The sequence below is a fragment of the Paraphaeosphaeria sporulosa genome, assembly GCF_001642045.1.
Source record: "Paraphaeosphaeria sporulosa strain AP3s5-JAC2a unplaced genomic scaffold CC84scaffold_2, whole genome shotgun sequence".
Lineage (NCBI taxonomy): Eukaryota > Fungi > Ascomycota > Dothideomycetes > Pleosporales > Didymosphaeriaceae > Paraphaeosphaeria > Paraphaeosphaeria sporulosa.
Window position 1 is genome coordinate 2008239 of NW_017253361.1, and position 16298 is coordinate 2024536.

At 50.9% G+C, this 16298-nt stretch overlaps 7 protein-coding genes across 7 annotated transcripts; 5 read left to right on the forward strand and 2 right to left on the reverse strand.

Annotated features, from left to right (window-relative positions):
- The first annotated feature begins 91 nt into the window (after nt 1–91).
- Nucleotides 92–3395, forward strand: CC84DRAFT_1255869 (uncharacterized protein). The gene is made up of 2 exons (XM_018184579.1): nt 92–1528; nt 1577–3395. Exons 1-2 carry the CDS (start codon nt 214–216, stop codon nt 3208–3210), a joined length of 2949 nt encoding a protein of 982 aa, XP_018040310.1. The 5' UTR covers nt 92–213; the 3' UTR covers nt 3211–3395.
- Nucleotides 3396–4533: 1138 nt separating this feature from the next.
- CC84DRAFT_1235915 (uncharacterized protein) lies at nt 4534–5241 on the reverse strand (the record flags this gene model as incomplete). The annotated part of the gene is made up of 1 exon (XM_018183868.1): nt 4534–5241. One exon carries the CDS (start codon nt 5239–5241, stop codon nt 4618–4620), a length of 624 nt encoding a protein of 207 aa, XP_018040311.1. The 3' UTR covers nt 4534–4617.
- Nucleotides 5242–6502: 1261 nt separating this feature from the next.
- Nucleotides 6503–7438, forward strand: CC84DRAFT_1172431 (NAD(P)-binding protein; the record flags this gene model as incomplete). The annotated part of the gene is made up of 4 exons (XM_018179979.1): nt 6503–6795; nt 6843–6924; nt 6975–7198; nt 7246–7438. The coding sequence occupies 4 exons, from the start codon at nt 6503–6505 to the stop codon at nt 7436–7438; spliced, it is 792 nt and encodes a 263-aa protein (XP_018040312.1).
- Nucleotides 7439–7627: 189 nt separating this feature from the next.
- On the reverse strand, nt 7628–9615 carry CC84DRAFT_1235923 (MFS general substrate transporter; the record flags this gene model as incomplete). The annotated part of the gene is made up of 6 exons (XM_018183869.1): nt 7628–7760; nt 7808–8024; nt 8073–8711; nt 8770–8816; nt 8865–9391; nt 9439–9615. 6 exons carry the CDS (start codon nt 9613–9615, stop codon nt 7628–7630), a joined length of 1740 nt encoding a protein of 579 aa, XP_018040313.1.
- Nucleotides 9616–9659: 44 nt separating this feature from the next.
- Nucleotides 9660–12095, forward strand: CC84DRAFT_1193564 (cyclopentanone 1,2-monooxygenase; the record flags this gene model as incomplete). Its single annotated transcript, XM_018181313.1, has 3 exons — nt 9660–9684; nt 10300–11828; nt 11880–12095. 3 exons carry the CDS (start codon nt 9660–9662, stop codon nt 12036–12038), a joined length of 1713 nt encoding a protein of 570 aa, XP_018040314.1. The 3' UTR covers nt 12039–12095.
- Nucleotides 12096–12247: 152 nt separating this feature from the next.
- Nucleotides 12248–14517, forward strand: CC84DRAFT_1255871 (Arginase/deacetylase). The gene is made up of 9 exons (XM_018184580.1): nt 12248–12561; nt 12893–12989; nt 13223–13290; nt 13344–13385; nt 13431–13581; nt 13630–13675; nt 13726–13994; nt 14089–14184; nt 14235–14517. Exons 1-9 carry the CDS (start codon nt 12310–12312, stop codon nt 14342–14344), a joined length of 1131 nt encoding a protein of 376 aa, XP_018040315.1. The 5' UTR covers nt 12248–12309; the 3' UTR covers nt 14345–14517.
- A 239-nt stretch (nt 14518–14756) lies between these two features.
- CC84DRAFT_1213328 (cytochrome b5) lies at nt 14757–15320 on the forward strand (the record flags this gene model as incomplete). The annotated part of the gene is made up of 4 exons (XM_018182522.1): nt 14757–14871; nt 14925–14962; nt 15016–15073; nt 15136–15320. 4 exons carry the CDS (start codon nt 14757–14759, stop codon nt 15318–15320), a joined length of 396 nt encoding a protein of 131 aa, XP_018040316.1.
- Nucleotides 15321–16298: the final 978 nt, after the last annotated feature.

Genomic DNA, 16298 nt, shown 5'->3' on the forward strand with positions numbered 1-16298 from the left:
ACCGGGTTAGCGCCGACACTATCGATAAGAGCCCGCACGTGATCCCGTGTTTTTCCGCGAAAATAGTCGTCGGCTTCTGCGCGCCCGGACGGACAGCTCCCGCATTCACTTGTGCGACAACCGACACTTGATGAGAGCAGGACGAGGTTCATTGCCTCACAATGCTTCGGTCTCTCGCGCCTCCATATAGCCTACGACCGCTCCTTCAGCCAAATGACTGACGACTCGCCGAACGACCTGAACACCGGTCACTTTGGGATACCCGCATACGACCTCGAGAACAGTCGCTGGGCTTTTGTCCGGGCCTCTACTGGCGCAGGCTTCCGACAGCTTGACCCGTGGACGACTGTTGTGCCTCCTGCAATACGTTTTCCTGCGCCCTGCGCCTCACGAACCCTGCGGGATGCCCGACAAGCGACCAAGAGCCTCTCCCGCGACTTCCCTGAGCTTGTGCCAGCGTCCGAGCATGTGTCGCAACTCGAGCCAGTTTCTGCTGCTGCGACGGCTTCCCCCAAAGCGCATGACGCCACTGTCGGGCAGCTGATGTCTTTCGGGACCATCACACCACTGAGCAATCGAGCTCATCTCGCAAAACGCGTTGTCGCACTGCCCGCAGGCGAAGGCGGGAACATACTTCAGTTACAATTGCTTTCCAAGGAAAAGCGTGGATGGGGCTCGGGCGCAATTAGCGATTCGCGTTGCTATTTGGACTGTCTCTCTTGGAAAGGCGGCCGTGGCTTCTGGAACCAGGACGCAACAGCCATACAACAAGTCTGCTTCGCTCAGCCGGAGAGGTCGGGGGCTTTTCTTGCGGTACGGCTGCCACAAAGGGTTGTCCTCTTTCGTCCGGCTTACCGCCGTCGTCCGGCTGCTGCTGTCAGATCTCGTCTATATGACCTCCCGCCTTCGGCCATAGACTGCCATCCCTTCCATTCCGTCTCCACCAAGGAGACTGGCAACATACCTCATGCCGATGTGACATTCAATCCTCATTATCAACGTCAGTTTGCGATCGTTGACCAAAAGACAAGCTGGTCTGTGTGGGATATTGATGGCACCCGAGGCAGCTATGTCGTGAAGCGTGTGGCATCCAAGATCATGCCTGCTGAAGAAGAAGACGGCAACAAAGAACAAGAAGAAGGCCTAGAGCCTTGGAGGGAAGACGGTTGGGCCCGCATCGTGTGGGTTGGCGATGCCAACACTGTCCTAGTCTGTAATCGCAAACGAATGGAGCTCATCGACCTCAAACAACCTACGCGTTCTCTTAGTATCCCACAAGTAATCGACTGGCGTCCAACGAAGAATTCATCACCATCCTGGATCCTGGATGTCAGAAGACACCCGCTGCTAGACGAGAAACTCTTCTTTGTGCTCACTTCCACCCGCCTGTATTTGTTCGCGGTCACGTCCGACGAACCGCGTGGCAACTTTGGCGATCTTGATGCCGTCATCGTTCTGTCGTGGACGCACTTCAGAGGAACGGAAGATATTACGCTGCGGCTTCATACTCAGTCGATATCAGATAAAGGTATGTGTATCCCCAGCTGGTCTCGTTTACATACTGACACCCCGTTAGAAACGGTGGTCTTCATTCATTCGCGCGTGAACACATTGATAACAGTGTACCGTTTGGTGGACCAAACGTCTATCGGGGCCCCATATCGCACCTTCGGGCCGACCATGCTTCGCCTCGATAATTTCGACAATGCGCAATCCTCTAAGCTCTTCATTGACCTTAACTTGGCTCGTGTCGACTTCAAGGAAACATTGGGAGACTCTAGGGGAGTGGGTGACGATTACATGAATCGTGAAATCCAATTCTACCAACTATCCGCTGTCTTCGATGATCTTAGCGTGGCCCAGACTATGCTATGCAGCTTGGGGCATGATTCGGGTGACGTCACCCTCGAAGACGTCAAATCTACGTCTTGGGCCACTGCCGTCAAATCGGTCGTCGTGCGTTCGAAAGACATCGTGGACAGCGATGAAGACGACTTTGTTGAGCCAAATGGCCTTATTCGTTCGAACGAGCCGCATCTGAAATCTGAATTCCAGCAGCTGAAGCGATACGAGAACGAGGCCGCTTCTTCATCCCGAGACGTCTTCGACTTCACTGACCTGTACGAGGCCATTGGCTCGAACAATCCGTTTTCACTGTACCAGGCGGATTCATTGTCTGAGAGCATCGATGTCGTGGGCTTAGTGGAAGAGATCATCTGGCGACTTGACAGAGAAGAGAACGTGGAGCCTTTCACGCTGGGGACATTGCAAGAATATGCAGAGGCAATTGTGACTGTGCAAGACATCGAAGATGCCTCTACAAAGCTGCAGGACTTGCTTTTTCCAAAACAATATGCGTCTTCTTTGGAGCCCCACATGATTGCATCGGCTCTCGTCCTCGGCTTTGGCGACCAGAGAGCTCAGGCTTCTTCACTGTCGTCTGTTTACGACCTGGTCCTCCAGAATTGGCTCGCATCTTTGCCAGGGGCTATCCCCGCCCGGATCCGGCAAAGCAAGGAGCGCTCGGCCCGCCGTCTCGCAGGTGAAATACTAATGGCTAGCACGCGAATCCGTCATTCAATCCATCAAAAAAGTCCTCCAGCCTTTGGCACCGGCTTCAACCAGCATGTCGCTGCTGAACGCTCGTCTCCTCCGCACTCATCCTCTCAGGTAGACTTGCGCTTACAATCTTCGCAACCTAGCGATCCTGCCAGCCTTGACAATCCGCGGACGTCGAATATCACTCTCAGTGGCCCACTGGCACGCCTGAGCAAATACCTGCACATGAACAATGTCACACCTCCGGATGTACCACCAAGCATTAAACAAGTCCTCTCCCATTGGCAGCTTCAGGCCGATCCTTTTACATACGACTGGGAAGGCACCGAACGAGCCTTTGCAGAGGAGCTCGAATTAGAGCAAGAAGGCGTGTCAAAGAAACGTGAGAGGGCTCGCCGAAAGAAAGAACGGCAAGTGAAGAGGCAGAGGAGAGAAAACGAGCTCTTCACAGGTAGAGTCGAGACTGGGAGAACCGAAAGTCAGCCACAGCTGCTGCGAAGTTCGCCTGGTCCGGCTGCTCCAGCAGCCAGTAGCCAGCCTGCGCCAAGTCACAGTCAGATGTTTGTTGTGCAAAGTCAAGTGGAGCCGGGTAAGCACGGTGGGAGATCGATGAAGAAGAAGAAAGTCAAGAGTAGGATGAGTGGGTTTTGAAAAGTCTCAGGTCGAGGCTTCTCTATGCTCTACATTACAGCTTTTTGGAATGGACTGGGTGGCTTTGCCATGCGCGTTTTGCCAGACGCGGACTGTACAATGTCAAGGTCGGTTGTCTTTAAGCTATCTAAGCTTGCAGTGCACAGTACTATACTATCACAATACTATGACAAAATAAAACCAATAATTTCCACCAAAACTGTCACCAAAACTGTCGCCAGATCCAAACCCACTGCCTGCTGACCTCTGAACCCGCTGAGCTCACCATGTATTTCCCAGCTACCCTACACATAAAACCAACCATGCAACCAACACCTTGTCATCGCTCAACTGTCCCACAGTCAGAACCTATTACTGACACTCGAGCGCTTGAAATCCTGCGGTTAGAATACACAACCATGCAAGATGGTCTCGCCCTTCTAGACCAGCGCCTCGATAAAGTATACATTGGCCTACAGCGCACGCAGACCGACCTGCGTACCGTACTCCAAAATGACGCCGAATTAACGCAAGCCAGTAACTCCACGGAAATAAACCTCGACCTCGTCAAATTTCACGTCCAAGATCTGCGTATTACAACTTCAACTTAGAAAACGAAAACATACACCTCGCTACTTGAGCCGCACTATCCCATGAGCGCCTCGCCGCCAGCGCGTCCCGCGCCAACCTCCGCGAGACTCTACGGCTCGTCATAGAGGAGATGGACGACGCGCTGGTGCAGGTGTCTTCGCTGGAGTCTCGACTGGGGAAGAGCGAGCGCGATTGTTTGTACGAGGTCAATCGGCTGAGACGGCGGGTTCGGGAGAGGGATATGGTTGTGGAGGGGCTGAGAGTGCAGATTGAGGAGGATGAGTGGATAATGGAAGACACAGAGAAGGTGAATGCGGCTTTGCGGAGGACGCTGAGAAGGAAGCGGAATAAGGTGGAAAGTGCACAGAGGATTGAGATGGTCAAGTGTGTGAAAGCGGGAAGCAGAGAGGTTTGGCGGGCATATTGGGTGTGAACAATTTTTGTGTCGGACTGGTGGTATATGGGCCCACAGTAATCTCCAATGCAGGTGGACAGCAACATGTAGAGTAGGCTGAAAGACGGTTCTTCGGCAAGACCAAAGAAATCTGCATCTTCTGAACCTCAAAAAGAGGTGAGTCTAAATTTGATCCACCGGATCTAAAGTGATCAAGTCTTGCACCCCTGCGGTGCCTCAGCACTTGTCACTTCCACAGCACGCTGATGCAGCCCCAAAAAAGCCCCCGGCAAGTGGGTTAATCGCTCCTCCAATAGACGCTAACAGATTCTCCCCCAAGCAATCATCTATATTCTTATCTTCAGCATTACACGTCGGCAAAGCAATCAGTAGTAACTCACCCTTCCCTCCATCGGTGCTAACCGTAACATCGATCATATCCTTTAAATTCCCCCCCTGAACCTCGCAATCTTAACAAAGCTTGGAAACATACGCATTGGACACGTTCCAATCTCCTTGCACCCGCCGTTCATCCAGTGACTAACCTCTGCATCACACCACTCGCGGTTCTCCGTGCCAACCGTCTTCGGCGTCGCAGTGGCCTCAAAGGCTTTGATGTAGTTGTCCAGATCAGCCTGCGAGTCGTACTCACCCTTAGCTTTGAGCTCGAGCTTGCGTTTCTGCGGCTTTGAACGGGCGAGGTTGGCGTCGACCCATGAGACGTCTTTGGTGTACGAGGTATCTTCGGCGCAGCCGTGGGCGCCGCAGACTTTCTTGATGCCCTCTTTGAAGATGGGTCCGAGGGGTTGGTCGCAGCCCCAGCCTATTTTTGTTTTTCCTAGGGTTATGTACGTCTTGATAAGGTCGCCACGGGCTTCATGCGTGGCGAAGCGCGCGGCATAGTCAGAGCTGTTGAGGCCGAGACCGCGCTTGAAGTGGTGGGAGATTGTGCCGCTGCAATTGAGGATTTCGCAGTTCGATGATGGACCGCAGACGACTTCATGACCAGTTGAAGCTGCAATTGCACTGCATGCGATAAACAGGCAAATGACAAGAGCGCTAAACATGCTGAAGATGTCGTATTGAGTGAGGCATCTCGCAAGCCTTTATAGACCAGACCTCTCATGATTTCCAGCCTCTTGTAGAGACTCGTAAAGGGTATTCTCCCTTCGTGGTACTTCGTTGCTGTCGCACCTAGCCTCATAGAGTAGATACTCGAGACAATCATAAAGACGCGTGCTATGCTGACGGCGAGGCAACCGAACGATGACATCACGCAAGTTCCACATGTTTTTCATCGCTAGGTGCCTCTAAAAGAACATTCCAATATTGCTGTGTGCTGCGTCTTCATTACAGCATTCCTCAAGCCCTTGTCTTGGCAAGGCAAAAGGTGGTACCACAGGGCAAAGTGGCCTCGTGAGTAGGAGCATGCGTTCCGGAGTAGAAACCTATATACCAAAGTCAAGATTATCAGCCCCATAATTTAGTGCCGGCTAAGATATCAATGAACGCCAGCGTCAGAAGATTGAGGCGAGGATCAGGCACATAGCTATACAGCTTCTCACCGCCTGCTGAGGATAGATCGGTGCCCGGATTCGGTGGTCGCTGCAAAGCCCCTTGAATGCGTGCAAAGATCCTGCGGCGGTTCCAAAGAGGTCTTTGGAAACTGTCAAATCTTATCTGGTCAGTCATTGCTAGATATCGCTACTGAAGCCCGCCTTAACTCTTCCCAGTGCCATGTAGCATCGACAAAGGTGAAACATCTCATATTGTACCCTCGGAATTCACATTTGTGAGAAGTTGCACCATAATCGCATAAGCAAGTCTGCGTGGTTGATAGAATCTTATGTCGAAAGTGAATCGCTACCGTAATGTAACGCAACGGCGGCTCGAGCTGGAGTAATTCGTTGGCAAGTGCCTCTGTTCCATACAGCTATGCAGTCGTCGTGGCTGGGAACATATCTCGAACGGAGGCAACGCAGGCAGATCTTGTGGTTTTAGCTCGCTGTTAGAAGTGAAATTGCGCTTACCTGTGATGCAATTACCGGTAGTGCGATTCCACTCGTCGGAGCATCCTTTCATTCATTTTCGCACCTTTGCATCACGAGCTCACAGCGTGTCAGTAGCGTAACGCTAATTCCGCGCTGCATCCTTACGTTGGGGAAGCGGGGAAAAGGAGACGATGCCGCCTTCATAGCGCCCTATAGCACTCACAAGGAGCGGGGTTGTTACCCGGCAGCATTGCCGGGCATCTCTGTGAACAGCAGGGTCATCGTGCGTTCTACAAGATTAGACAGCATCCGAAACTTGTTTACTTCCATTTTCGTAATGTCTTCTAACGAGCCTGCCGATAACCCGATTCTCAAGAAGTTCGATGTGCAAGGCAAGAATATTGTTATTACAGGAGGTTGCCGCGGTCTCGGCTTTACCTTCGCACACACGCTCGCTCAATGCGGTGCCAACATCGCGGCAATTGACCTGAATGAGCAGCCTTCAGCGGACTTCGCGAGCTTGCCTTTCGGTGGAAACTACAAGTACTATCGAGTTAATGTGACCGATTATGAGGCTTTGAAGAAGACAATCGACAAGATATATGAAGAGTTTGGCAGTATAGACGGATGGTCAGTGAGGAACGTCAGCCAGCTTCGATCAAGCTAATCGGCAACAGCATCCCTGCGGCCGGTATCATTCGAGATCGGCCATTCTTAGAGCACACAGAGAAAGACTGGCGAGACACGATCGATGTCAACGTATGTCAACTCCCAAAGATTCTTGACCGGGTCTCTGATGAACAGGGTAGCTGACCGGCGTCTTCTTTACCCTCCAACACTGTGCAGCCAAGATGGTCGAACAAAAGACCGGCGGCAGCATCGTGTGCATATCTTCTACGGCAGGTCACAAATCACTCGCCCCGCAAACCATCGCTGCGTATACCGCATCCAAATTCGCCGTGCGAGGACTGGCGAAGCAGGTCGCGCACGAGATGGCCAAGCATAACATACGAGTCAACTCAATCTCACCAGGGTAAGCACCGAGAGAAGTATCGAGACCCGCCTTCTGAACAAGTACAGAACTATGTTGACCGACATGCTTAAGGGCATAATGGAGCAGGATCCAAGCAGAAAGCAATTATTTGTCGACAGCTGTGCTATGAAGCGTCTGGCTGATCCGGGAGAACTCGCTGGCATAATGCTATACTTGATGAGTGAGGCAAGCTCTTACACGACAGGACAAGACTTTTTGGTCGATGGTGGCTTGGTTTGAGGTTCGTTGATTCCTGCAATATTGGCAAGCAAGCATGTAAAAATAGTGTTTAGGCGACACAACATTGGAATTGATGGAATATCAGCTATATGTGTTGTAGGATTGTCTTGGTGAGATGCACCACTAGTGGTACTTGTTTCTGTCGGCATATTCCGTATTCTCAAGATAAACCTCAATCTAACACAGGGGTTAGCCGTCATAACCGCCCGCTTGATGATGCAGGGTACAAACCTTATTGTTCATCTTCTTATCGACATCCTTGCAACACAAGCAAGCAATAATACCTACGCAACCAAAGGCCAAAGATGCGAACGCCACCAGTCTACAGGAGTCGTTAATACAGGATGACAGTGCTAGGATGATACCTACCTGAGTCCATGGACGGTTGCTTGTGCCACCGCCGCACCTACGGCGGCTACTACTTCCGGACTGAAGTTCTTAGCCAGAGCCGGAGTACCCACCACCTTCATAAGGTCGGGAATGCTCGAGACTGGAAGGCCTGCGGCGATTGCGGCGGCGGGAACTAGCTTGGCTATCGACTTTGTAGTTTCGTTGGACAGAATCGTCGTGTACACTGCGGCGGCGACTGTATAATATAAGCCGTATGAATAGATATAGTGGTGATGGGGCTTACTTGATCCAGCTGCAAAGCGAGAGACGCCTGCAATACCTCCGCTCAATCCCAGATCCTTATGCTCAACACCCATCTGCGCTACAGCAATGGACAGGTATATCGCCCAGCCATAGCCTGTTTGTGACAAGAACACCATCGCAACCATCAATCCCTTGTTCGTCGGTGTAACGAGCGCCAGTAAAGACCCGAAGAGCACCATGACGAACACAGAGCCTGTCAACTGCCAATGCCAGCGCTTGATCTTGGAACCAAATACTGACAGCAGAATCGCACCAAATGTGATAGCCGTGCCTTGTGGTAAAGATAGAGCCATAGCGTAGCGCCAATTGACCCCACCGTTCGTGTAGAAAGAGATGACGATGGTGGGCCATATGATGCTACTAGAATAGTAAAACATGTTGACGACCGCCAGGGCGATGGCAGGGGCTGTAAAGTCGCGACCCCAGGATGACGTGAAGACGTATGTAGGAGTAAGCGGATGTTTGGTCTTGGAAAAGATCTCCCAAAGAGCAAAAGCCACAATGAAAGCGAACCCGATGACCAGTGCGGCTACTACGTGAGCGTCATCTGACGGAAAGACAGTGGTCCAGACGATGCCCACCAAGACAGGCACTGCGCCCGCAACGAACAAGAACATCCCTGTATGGCGATCAGCAGAAGACCCTCTGGCATGCCAGTTTGAAAGGTTGGTACGTACCAACGTAGTCAATCTCTCGGAGGAGCTGTCTTGGGGGAATACCGTAGCTGTCGTAATCAGCGCTGTACAGGTCATTGGCTGTAGAGGGCACTTACGGATGCGCCGGGGGAAAATACATGAACAACAAGCCCAGGAAGGAAAGGAATTGAGCGATTGCAGCTACTCCAAAGTTCCACTGCCACGAACCCTCGTGAAAACCGTACAATCCGGATATGGGTCCGACAATGACCGCTATCACTGTTGTAAAGTCTGCGATCACTACGCCGATATGTCGCCACTTGTTCGGCAGCAGCTCGGGCAGAGCGAAAGCTGCCATTTGACAGTTGCCTCCGCCAAACCCTGCTATTGCCATGCCCGCAATGACTGCGCGTGGTCCTTTGGCTGTAGCGACAACAATATGCCCAACGGTCGAGACAAGATTGCCGCCTACGAGGAACCAGCGCCGACCGAGGAGATCAGTGTTCGCGCCGCATATCATAAAACAACAAGTAATGGAGATAGTCCATGCCGGGATATACCACACGTAGGAGGTGGGCTGGTCAAAGGAAGTGGCAATCAGGCCGCCAATGTTGGCCATGACCGGGATAGGCCAGAAAGACAGTCCATAACCACAAGAAAGGATCTTGCACGTTAGCAGTCGCCATCTATAGAGAATAAGAAGCCACGTACCATTACCACAATCCATGTCTTAAAAGTAACAACGGGCTCAACTTCCTCCCCGGTAACTTCATCTATAACAGCTCCCTCGGTGGTAACCCGCGTCGCATGCGAACCAATGTTTTCCCCCTTATGAGTTTCTGATTTCTCCAGTCCATCATTTGATACTTGAATAGACTCGGTATTCATTTTGTCGGAAGCTCAGTGTACACTTTGAAGCCGCCAGTGTGTGCATGCACGATTCCAGAAAACCCGCGGGTCTGGGACATGATCTAACTATTCGCAAGTTCTGATACATAAATGCTGTCGTGTACAAGACCAGTTCACATACGGCCAAAAATTCCGCCCTTGTGCGAGCTCTTGGCCAATGAAAGGATGCTGGAGGCGCCCTAGACGTACCATTGTGGTGACCGAGGCTATCTGGGTTCATATTGGACCAATTATTCAATCGTCGTGCAACCATAATAGCGCCAAATTTCAGTAACCGAGGAGACTAGACAATCTAGCTCCGCAGGCAATGGTAAGGGATTGCGGGGTCAGGGTCCAACACTGATGTCCACCGAGTAGCAAAGCGCTGAAAGACACCCGAACGACCGCGAAGGGGAGCCAAGGCTCACGCTATATTACGGGCTTGCGCGTGAGTCAGTGAATTCAGAGAGCCTACTAATTATTATCGGAAAATGAATTCCACTCGAAGAGTCCATGAGAGGCGAGACGTCAAACACGAAGTGAAGGAAGGTAGACGACACGGGCTATGAATAAGCGTATGCTCCATCCGTAAGTCCGAGCGACGTTTTGCTTCCTCTGTAAATTTTGAATTACTTTCGCAGCGGCGTAAAGTCACAGTGACAATGGGTTCTATTCCAGCCCCAGATGAGTACGATGTGGTCGTGGTTGGGGGCGGATTTGGTGGTGTCTATTCCCTTCATCACATGCGGGATCTCGGTTTTGCAACGCACATGTACGAAGCCGGGACCGGGCTTGGAGGAATATGGCATTGGAACTGCTATCCAGGGGCGCGTGTGGACACTGAGACCCCAGTATACCAGCTGTATGCGCCAGAGCTGTATAAAGAATGGCAATGGAAAGAAAGGTATTCTGGCAGAGATGAGATGGTGAAATACTTCAACCACATTGCCGACACTTGGAAGTTGTGGAAAGATATTACTTTCCAAGCAAGAGTGACGCGCGCGTATTGGGACCAGGACAAGAGTCGGTGGGATCTGAGGATCGAACATCGCTTGGATGCGGAGAACACTGGAACAATTGTGAGCACAACGCATTGCAAGTATGTTATCTTCTGCACAGGGTTCGCTTCAAAGCATTACGTTCCGCCATTTGCTGGTATGGATTCTTTTAAAGGAGTAATGTGCCATACCGCATTATGGTCAGAAGACATCGAGCTCGAAGGCAAGCGTGTCGCCGTAATCGGTACAGGAGCCAGTGGTGTACAGGTCGTATCAGAAGTCTCGCCGATTGCCAAACAGCTTACCCTCTTCCAAAGAACTCCCAATATGGCTCTTCCCATGGGACAGTGCATCAGAGATGAGGAATGGAACAAACTCTCGAAGCAACAGTACGCCGAACAAGTAGAAAAGATGAAGACTACATACTGTGGATTCCTGTACGACTTCGATCCACGCAAAACATTCGATGTGACAGAAGAGGAACGACATGCGCTGTACGAAGAGCTCTTCAATAAAGGCGGAGTCTACTTCTGGCTGGGAACTTTCACTGACACGCTGAAGAGTAAGAAAGCCAACGATCTTGCGTATCAGTTCTGGCGGGAGAAGACTATCGCCAGATTGCGAAAACCCGAGATGATAGCGAAGTTGGCTCCCGAAGTTGCTCCGCATGCATTCGGCACAAAGAGAATCAGCCTTGAACAGAATTACTTCGAGCAGTTCAATCGCGATAGTGTATCTCTCGTCGACCTCAACGTCGATCCCATCGAAACTTTCACTGAGAATGGTATCAAAACCAGAAGCGGTAACGAACAGTTCTTCGACGTCATTGTCCTTGCCACTGGGTTTGATTCCGTAACAGGTGGCCTGACTCAGATTGACATTCGAGGTACAAACACCTGCATAAAAGACAAATGGGAGAAAGGTGTGTGGACGCATCTTGGTATGATGTCAGCGGGTTTCCCGAACATGTTCTTCGTATACGGTCCTCAGGCACCGACGGCCTTTGCGACTGGGCCACAGTGTGCCGAAACGCAGGGCAGGTGGATCGGCGAAACCTTATCATTTATGCGAGAGAATGGCATAAGATCACTTGAGCCCACAGTGGAAGCCGAGACTGTGTGGAAGGAACATGTCAACGAAGGAGCGGAGGAAGGCCTCTTCAAGGACACAAAGAGCTGGTATTTCGGTGACAATATCCCAGGCAAGGCCAGAGAGGTGAGCATCCCCTAGGTAGCCATGCTGGCAAGTATTGACTTTCGTCTCCAGTCTTTGAACTACATGGGAGGTATGCCATTGTACAGGAAGAAGTGCGCGGAAGCGCAAGAGAATGGTTACAGGAATCAGTTCGTTTTGGCGTGCGAAAAAGAGTCTCGATCAGACGACTCTCGGCGTGACAGTATGCACGAGAAGGATATCTCCAGATAGGCATGCAATTCGACAGTATAAATTCCGACGGACAAGGGACGTGTTCTGAATCTCCACCTGTGTAGATGAAAGTATATAGGAACCGATTTGTAACGTGGAAGGCGGGATGAGCTAGCGTGGCCATTCCGTTTCGTCACTAGTGCGACGAACGTCATAGTCCTCCACGTCCAGTGTTAGCGATTTGTGGGCTCGAGGAGTACACAGGATCCTCCAATTCTGCGCTGACTTACTATCTCAATTCAACTTACTATCTTCGAATCGCGCGCCTACAATGGTGTCCTTGCATCTGGTAGCCATGGCATTGTTATCTTCTTCAGCTGCACGTGAGATCACGTTCCCACCTGTCTCCGGCTTTGCAAATCAGCAGGTGCTAGGCCATGGAGGGGAAATTGACGTGACAGCGGGCCCAGCCTTTGCAGGTTTGACTACTTATGCCAATCTACCGTACGTCCATTGTTTAGCCAGAGAAGGGCAACAAGTCGATAAATTTGATATTGCAATTTTAGGTGCGCCTTTCGACACTGTAAGTGACTCTCTATCAGTCTGAACAACGATTCATGTATGATTGGACCCCAAGATACGGTTGCTTGAAGCAATCGGGACAGCGTGCTTCGTCATCGTCCCACCATACATCACGCATGCAGGCTAGGTTTTGCCGCTCCAATTTGCGATTTTATTGATGTGCTTCTATAGCATGGGACGCGTATCGGCTAGATTCTTTGTAGGCATTATTGCAATCACAAGCAGCACGAAAGCCACGCACTTGGTGCAGGTGGCCAACTGGAGCCCACATCAAAACATAATCCACCCTTAGATCGAGGAGACACCTGGTCCTGAGCTAACATGGACAACAGGGTGTGACTGCAAGACCAGGTGCACGGTTTGGACCAGGCGGCATTCGCCAGGGTTCTCGGAGGATAGATCCGGACGCTGCATGGGACATTTACACTGGTAAAACCCACATTCTTATATAAATGCTATTTGAGCAGTCTTCCAGACGGTCCTGGGCTACACGATCAAGGTGTACTGCACTGCGGCTGTTGAACTCAACGGTCTACACACCAGACGCTCAACATTACGAGGCGAAGTTTAACATTTGCGTCTCTTTTTTACGCTACCCGACGCAGTAGTAGTGTGGTAACCGTAACAAGTGAAGAAGCTAACCCTGTGTCCTACACCAACAGGAAAGAATGTATTCTACGATTTTGGATCAAAGATAGTCGATTGCGGCGATGCGCCTCTGACATTCTTAGTGGGTGGACTATGCTATGAGATCGTTAAGATGACAGCTGATATGGTAGCTAGGACAACACGATAGCGTTGAAGCAGCTTGATACGAGCCATCGGGTAAGTTACTTTATTATGTTGGAGAAGGTTCTGATGATTGGGTAGATAATATCTGGAAGGGCTTCCAACTCAAGCGAGTATCCAATACCGAGAATTGTAACATTGGGAGGAGACCATACAACCACACTTTCCGCTTTGCGTTCAGTCGCCTCACGCTGGGGAACCGTTAGTGTCATTCATTTTGACAGCCATATAGGTAAGGAGTTTGGCCTACAGTGGTACGTCGTTGATGTATAATGCGCAGACACGTGGGATCCAAGAGTACTTGGGGGCGGGGTGTCACATTACGCGTAGGTCTCCATATCAGTCGTTATACAGGATTGGCTTATCCGTTCCACAGCGGGGTTAATCACGGCACGTTCTTGCATATCGCCCATGAGGAAGGTTTGATTCGTAACACATCGATTCATGCTGGTATTCGGGCACCGGTCGTTCGACCGAGAGGCGATTTAAGGAATGACCTTCGATGTGGGTTTGAAATGGTCAAAGCCAGAGACATTGACCGTATCGGTGTCTCTGGGGTCATCGAAAAGCTCAAGAAACGAGTGGCTGGTTCAAAGGTATACGTTTCAGTCGACATCGACGTCCTCGACCCCGCGTTCGCTCCAGGTCAGTCTCAAACGAAACGTCTATGTGGAACTCTTGACCCCGCACCAGTTGGCAACACCGACCAAGGAACATCATAGCTGACAGTAACTATTAGCAACGGGAACAGCCGAAGTAGGTGGCTGGACAACTCGTGAGCTGCTATCGATTCTCGATGGTCTAGCTGGGCTCGATATCGTTGGCGCAGACGTGGGTACGGACTTAGCAGTCGTACCATACCTTTTATATGCTGACTAGGTCTAGTGGAAGTTGCACCGATCTATGACAACCCTGGCGAAACTACCGTGCTTGCCGCAGCGGAGGTAGTACAGTCGCTCCTTCGAATCATGGTTGCTCAGCCTGTCAAAAACTGAGGAGCATGTTCAAGGCAGTGCGTGGCAATATGATCATAAAAACATCCATACCGACCCTATAGCTTTGCTCAGTACTCGCTATCAATATACACCGTGCCCATCCGTCCATCGCCCGTAAATGCGAGCGTGTAGCAAGTCGTACAGAAGAGGCTCATGGACGTTATCGATGCGGGAATTTCTCTACTTTGCTCAGATACAGTTGATGTTGAACTCGAGTGAGACTCTGGCCTTTGTAGTAACGAGATTTCGTGGCCAAAGCGTACCCGTCGACGGCGTGGACGCGCGCCGGCGAGATGGCGAAAGAGCGGCGGCTTGCCAAAATGGGGCTAGCGCGGGGCGCGATGCTTCGTGTTTGCGAGACACCTGGACAGCATCTAAAAATCCACACCCTTTCGCTCATCAGCATTCCATCATGTCCGACTCTTCAGCCCCACAGCAGAAAGAGAGATTTGCTCCCAAGCAGCCCGTGAACCTCGCTCCCCCGAAAGATGATGTCATTACCCGCGATTACCTGGCAAAATGCGATGGTACGGCGTGCTTGAGGTCCACTCAGCGAGATAGTGCTAATGGCGAGCGATAGGTACGAACGAAGGCTTCCCCACGCTAGTGGCTATCAAGGTAAACCCCTAGTCCTTCAAAGGCATCTCGTTCGAGCATTCACCGATGATCAGGGCGATGTCTTTGACGTTAGCGGTAAAGATACGTACGCGCCGGGCAAGAACTATCATGGTCAGTTAAATGTACCATCCTCATGCGGCGTGACATGCGTTCCTAATAGCGTGTGCCTACAGTCTTTACCGGCAAGGAGCCTAACCGAGCGCTGGGGCTGTCTTCTCTTGAGCCGAAAGACTGTATTTCAGACTATTCAGACCTTGCCGAGGACAAGTTACAGGTCTTGAACGACTGGCACACTTTCTTCTCAAAGAGATACAACATCGTTGGACGGCTCCAACCCGAGAATAGTGCGAGCCTTTGAAGCTGTGAGAGGATGTACACGCCGGAGTACCTGCCTAATCGCTAGAGACGTCTCACAATAATATCAAATTTAACCGTCGCGCGAAGGTTGTCGGTTGCGATATGCCGATAGCAGGGACAAAAATTACACAAGCTGCATCAAGAGTGTGACTTGCTAAAATTCATGCAGTGAAGTCTACGAATCAATAAGGACATTACCCAACAGTCACTCTGGAGTGGAAAGCTCACTCGGGCTGTCACTAGCTTACCCAGTACCGCGACCGCTTCATTCTGTTCAAAGAAATCGGCGAGCAAGTTGCCGCCAAACGCAGTTATCGAGGATGACGAGGGTTCAATTGAGTGGTCCACCCCAGGACTTTTCATGCATATCCTATACCACTAATACATAATAGAATGTCAAACCTTACGCCAAGCAAATTGTGAATTGCCTCAGTGGCTCGCACCAGATACCAAATGTACATACGTAAGATCGTTATTCACAATGAAGCCAACAACTGGCCATCGAGGCTATTCCCACTACCGTTCGATGCACTGAGAACCCAGTTTTCACACCATGCAAAGATCAGACCAACTGTACTCATTTGGAACTAGTGAATCCATATTGCGTGTTTGTGTTTCTGTACTGGAAATCTCGTCTCGCGGCGGTACACTCCTTGCATTCTGACTCGTGTTGCTCCCATTCCCGCTTGATATTCCAAGCGCCAAAGCATTGGTGGTTTGGGTCGTTGCGGGCAAAATGGCAGTGTTGAATGAGCCGTTTCTCATCGTGGCCGCACGGAATGAAGTGGATCTTCTCGAAGTAGCACATCTTTGGCGCTAGATGTCCACTTAGTAAGTCAAGTTGCGCATGTCGGTCATGTCATGGAGGCTTACATTGGAGGTTTTGTGTTCCGTGGCTCCGCGAAAGGGCTTCAGACTGTCTTACAGATTATTCCCTGTGTTTTCTAACGGAGACCCTGTGGAGTATGAGAATCTGTGG

What these genes read in the sequence shown, in the direction of transcription:
- CC84DRAFT_1255869 (XM_018184579.1), top strand. Translation starts at nt 214, where the DNA reads ATGACTGACGACTCGCCGAACGACCTGAACACCGGTCACTTTGGGATA. An exon ending in TCAGTCGATATCAGATAAAG is followed by an intron (nt 1,529 to 1,576) that starts GTATGTGTATCC and finishes ACACCCCGTTAG; the next exon opens with AAACGGTGGTCTTCATTCAT.
- CC84DRAFT_1255871 (XM_018184580.1), top strand. Translation starts at nt 12,310, where the DNA reads ATGGTGTCCTTGCATCTGGTAGCCATGGCATTGTTATCTTCTTCAGCT. An exon ending in ATGCGCCTCTGACATTCTTA is followed by an intron (nt 13,291 to 13,343) that starts GTGGGTGGACTA and finishes TATGGTAGCTAG; the next exon opens with GACAACACGATAGCGTTGAA. An exon ending in GGCGGGGTGTCACATTACGC is followed by an intron (nt 13,676 to 13,725) that starts GTAGGTCTCCAT and finishes TCCGTTCCACAG; the next exon opens with CGGGGTTAATCACGGCACGT.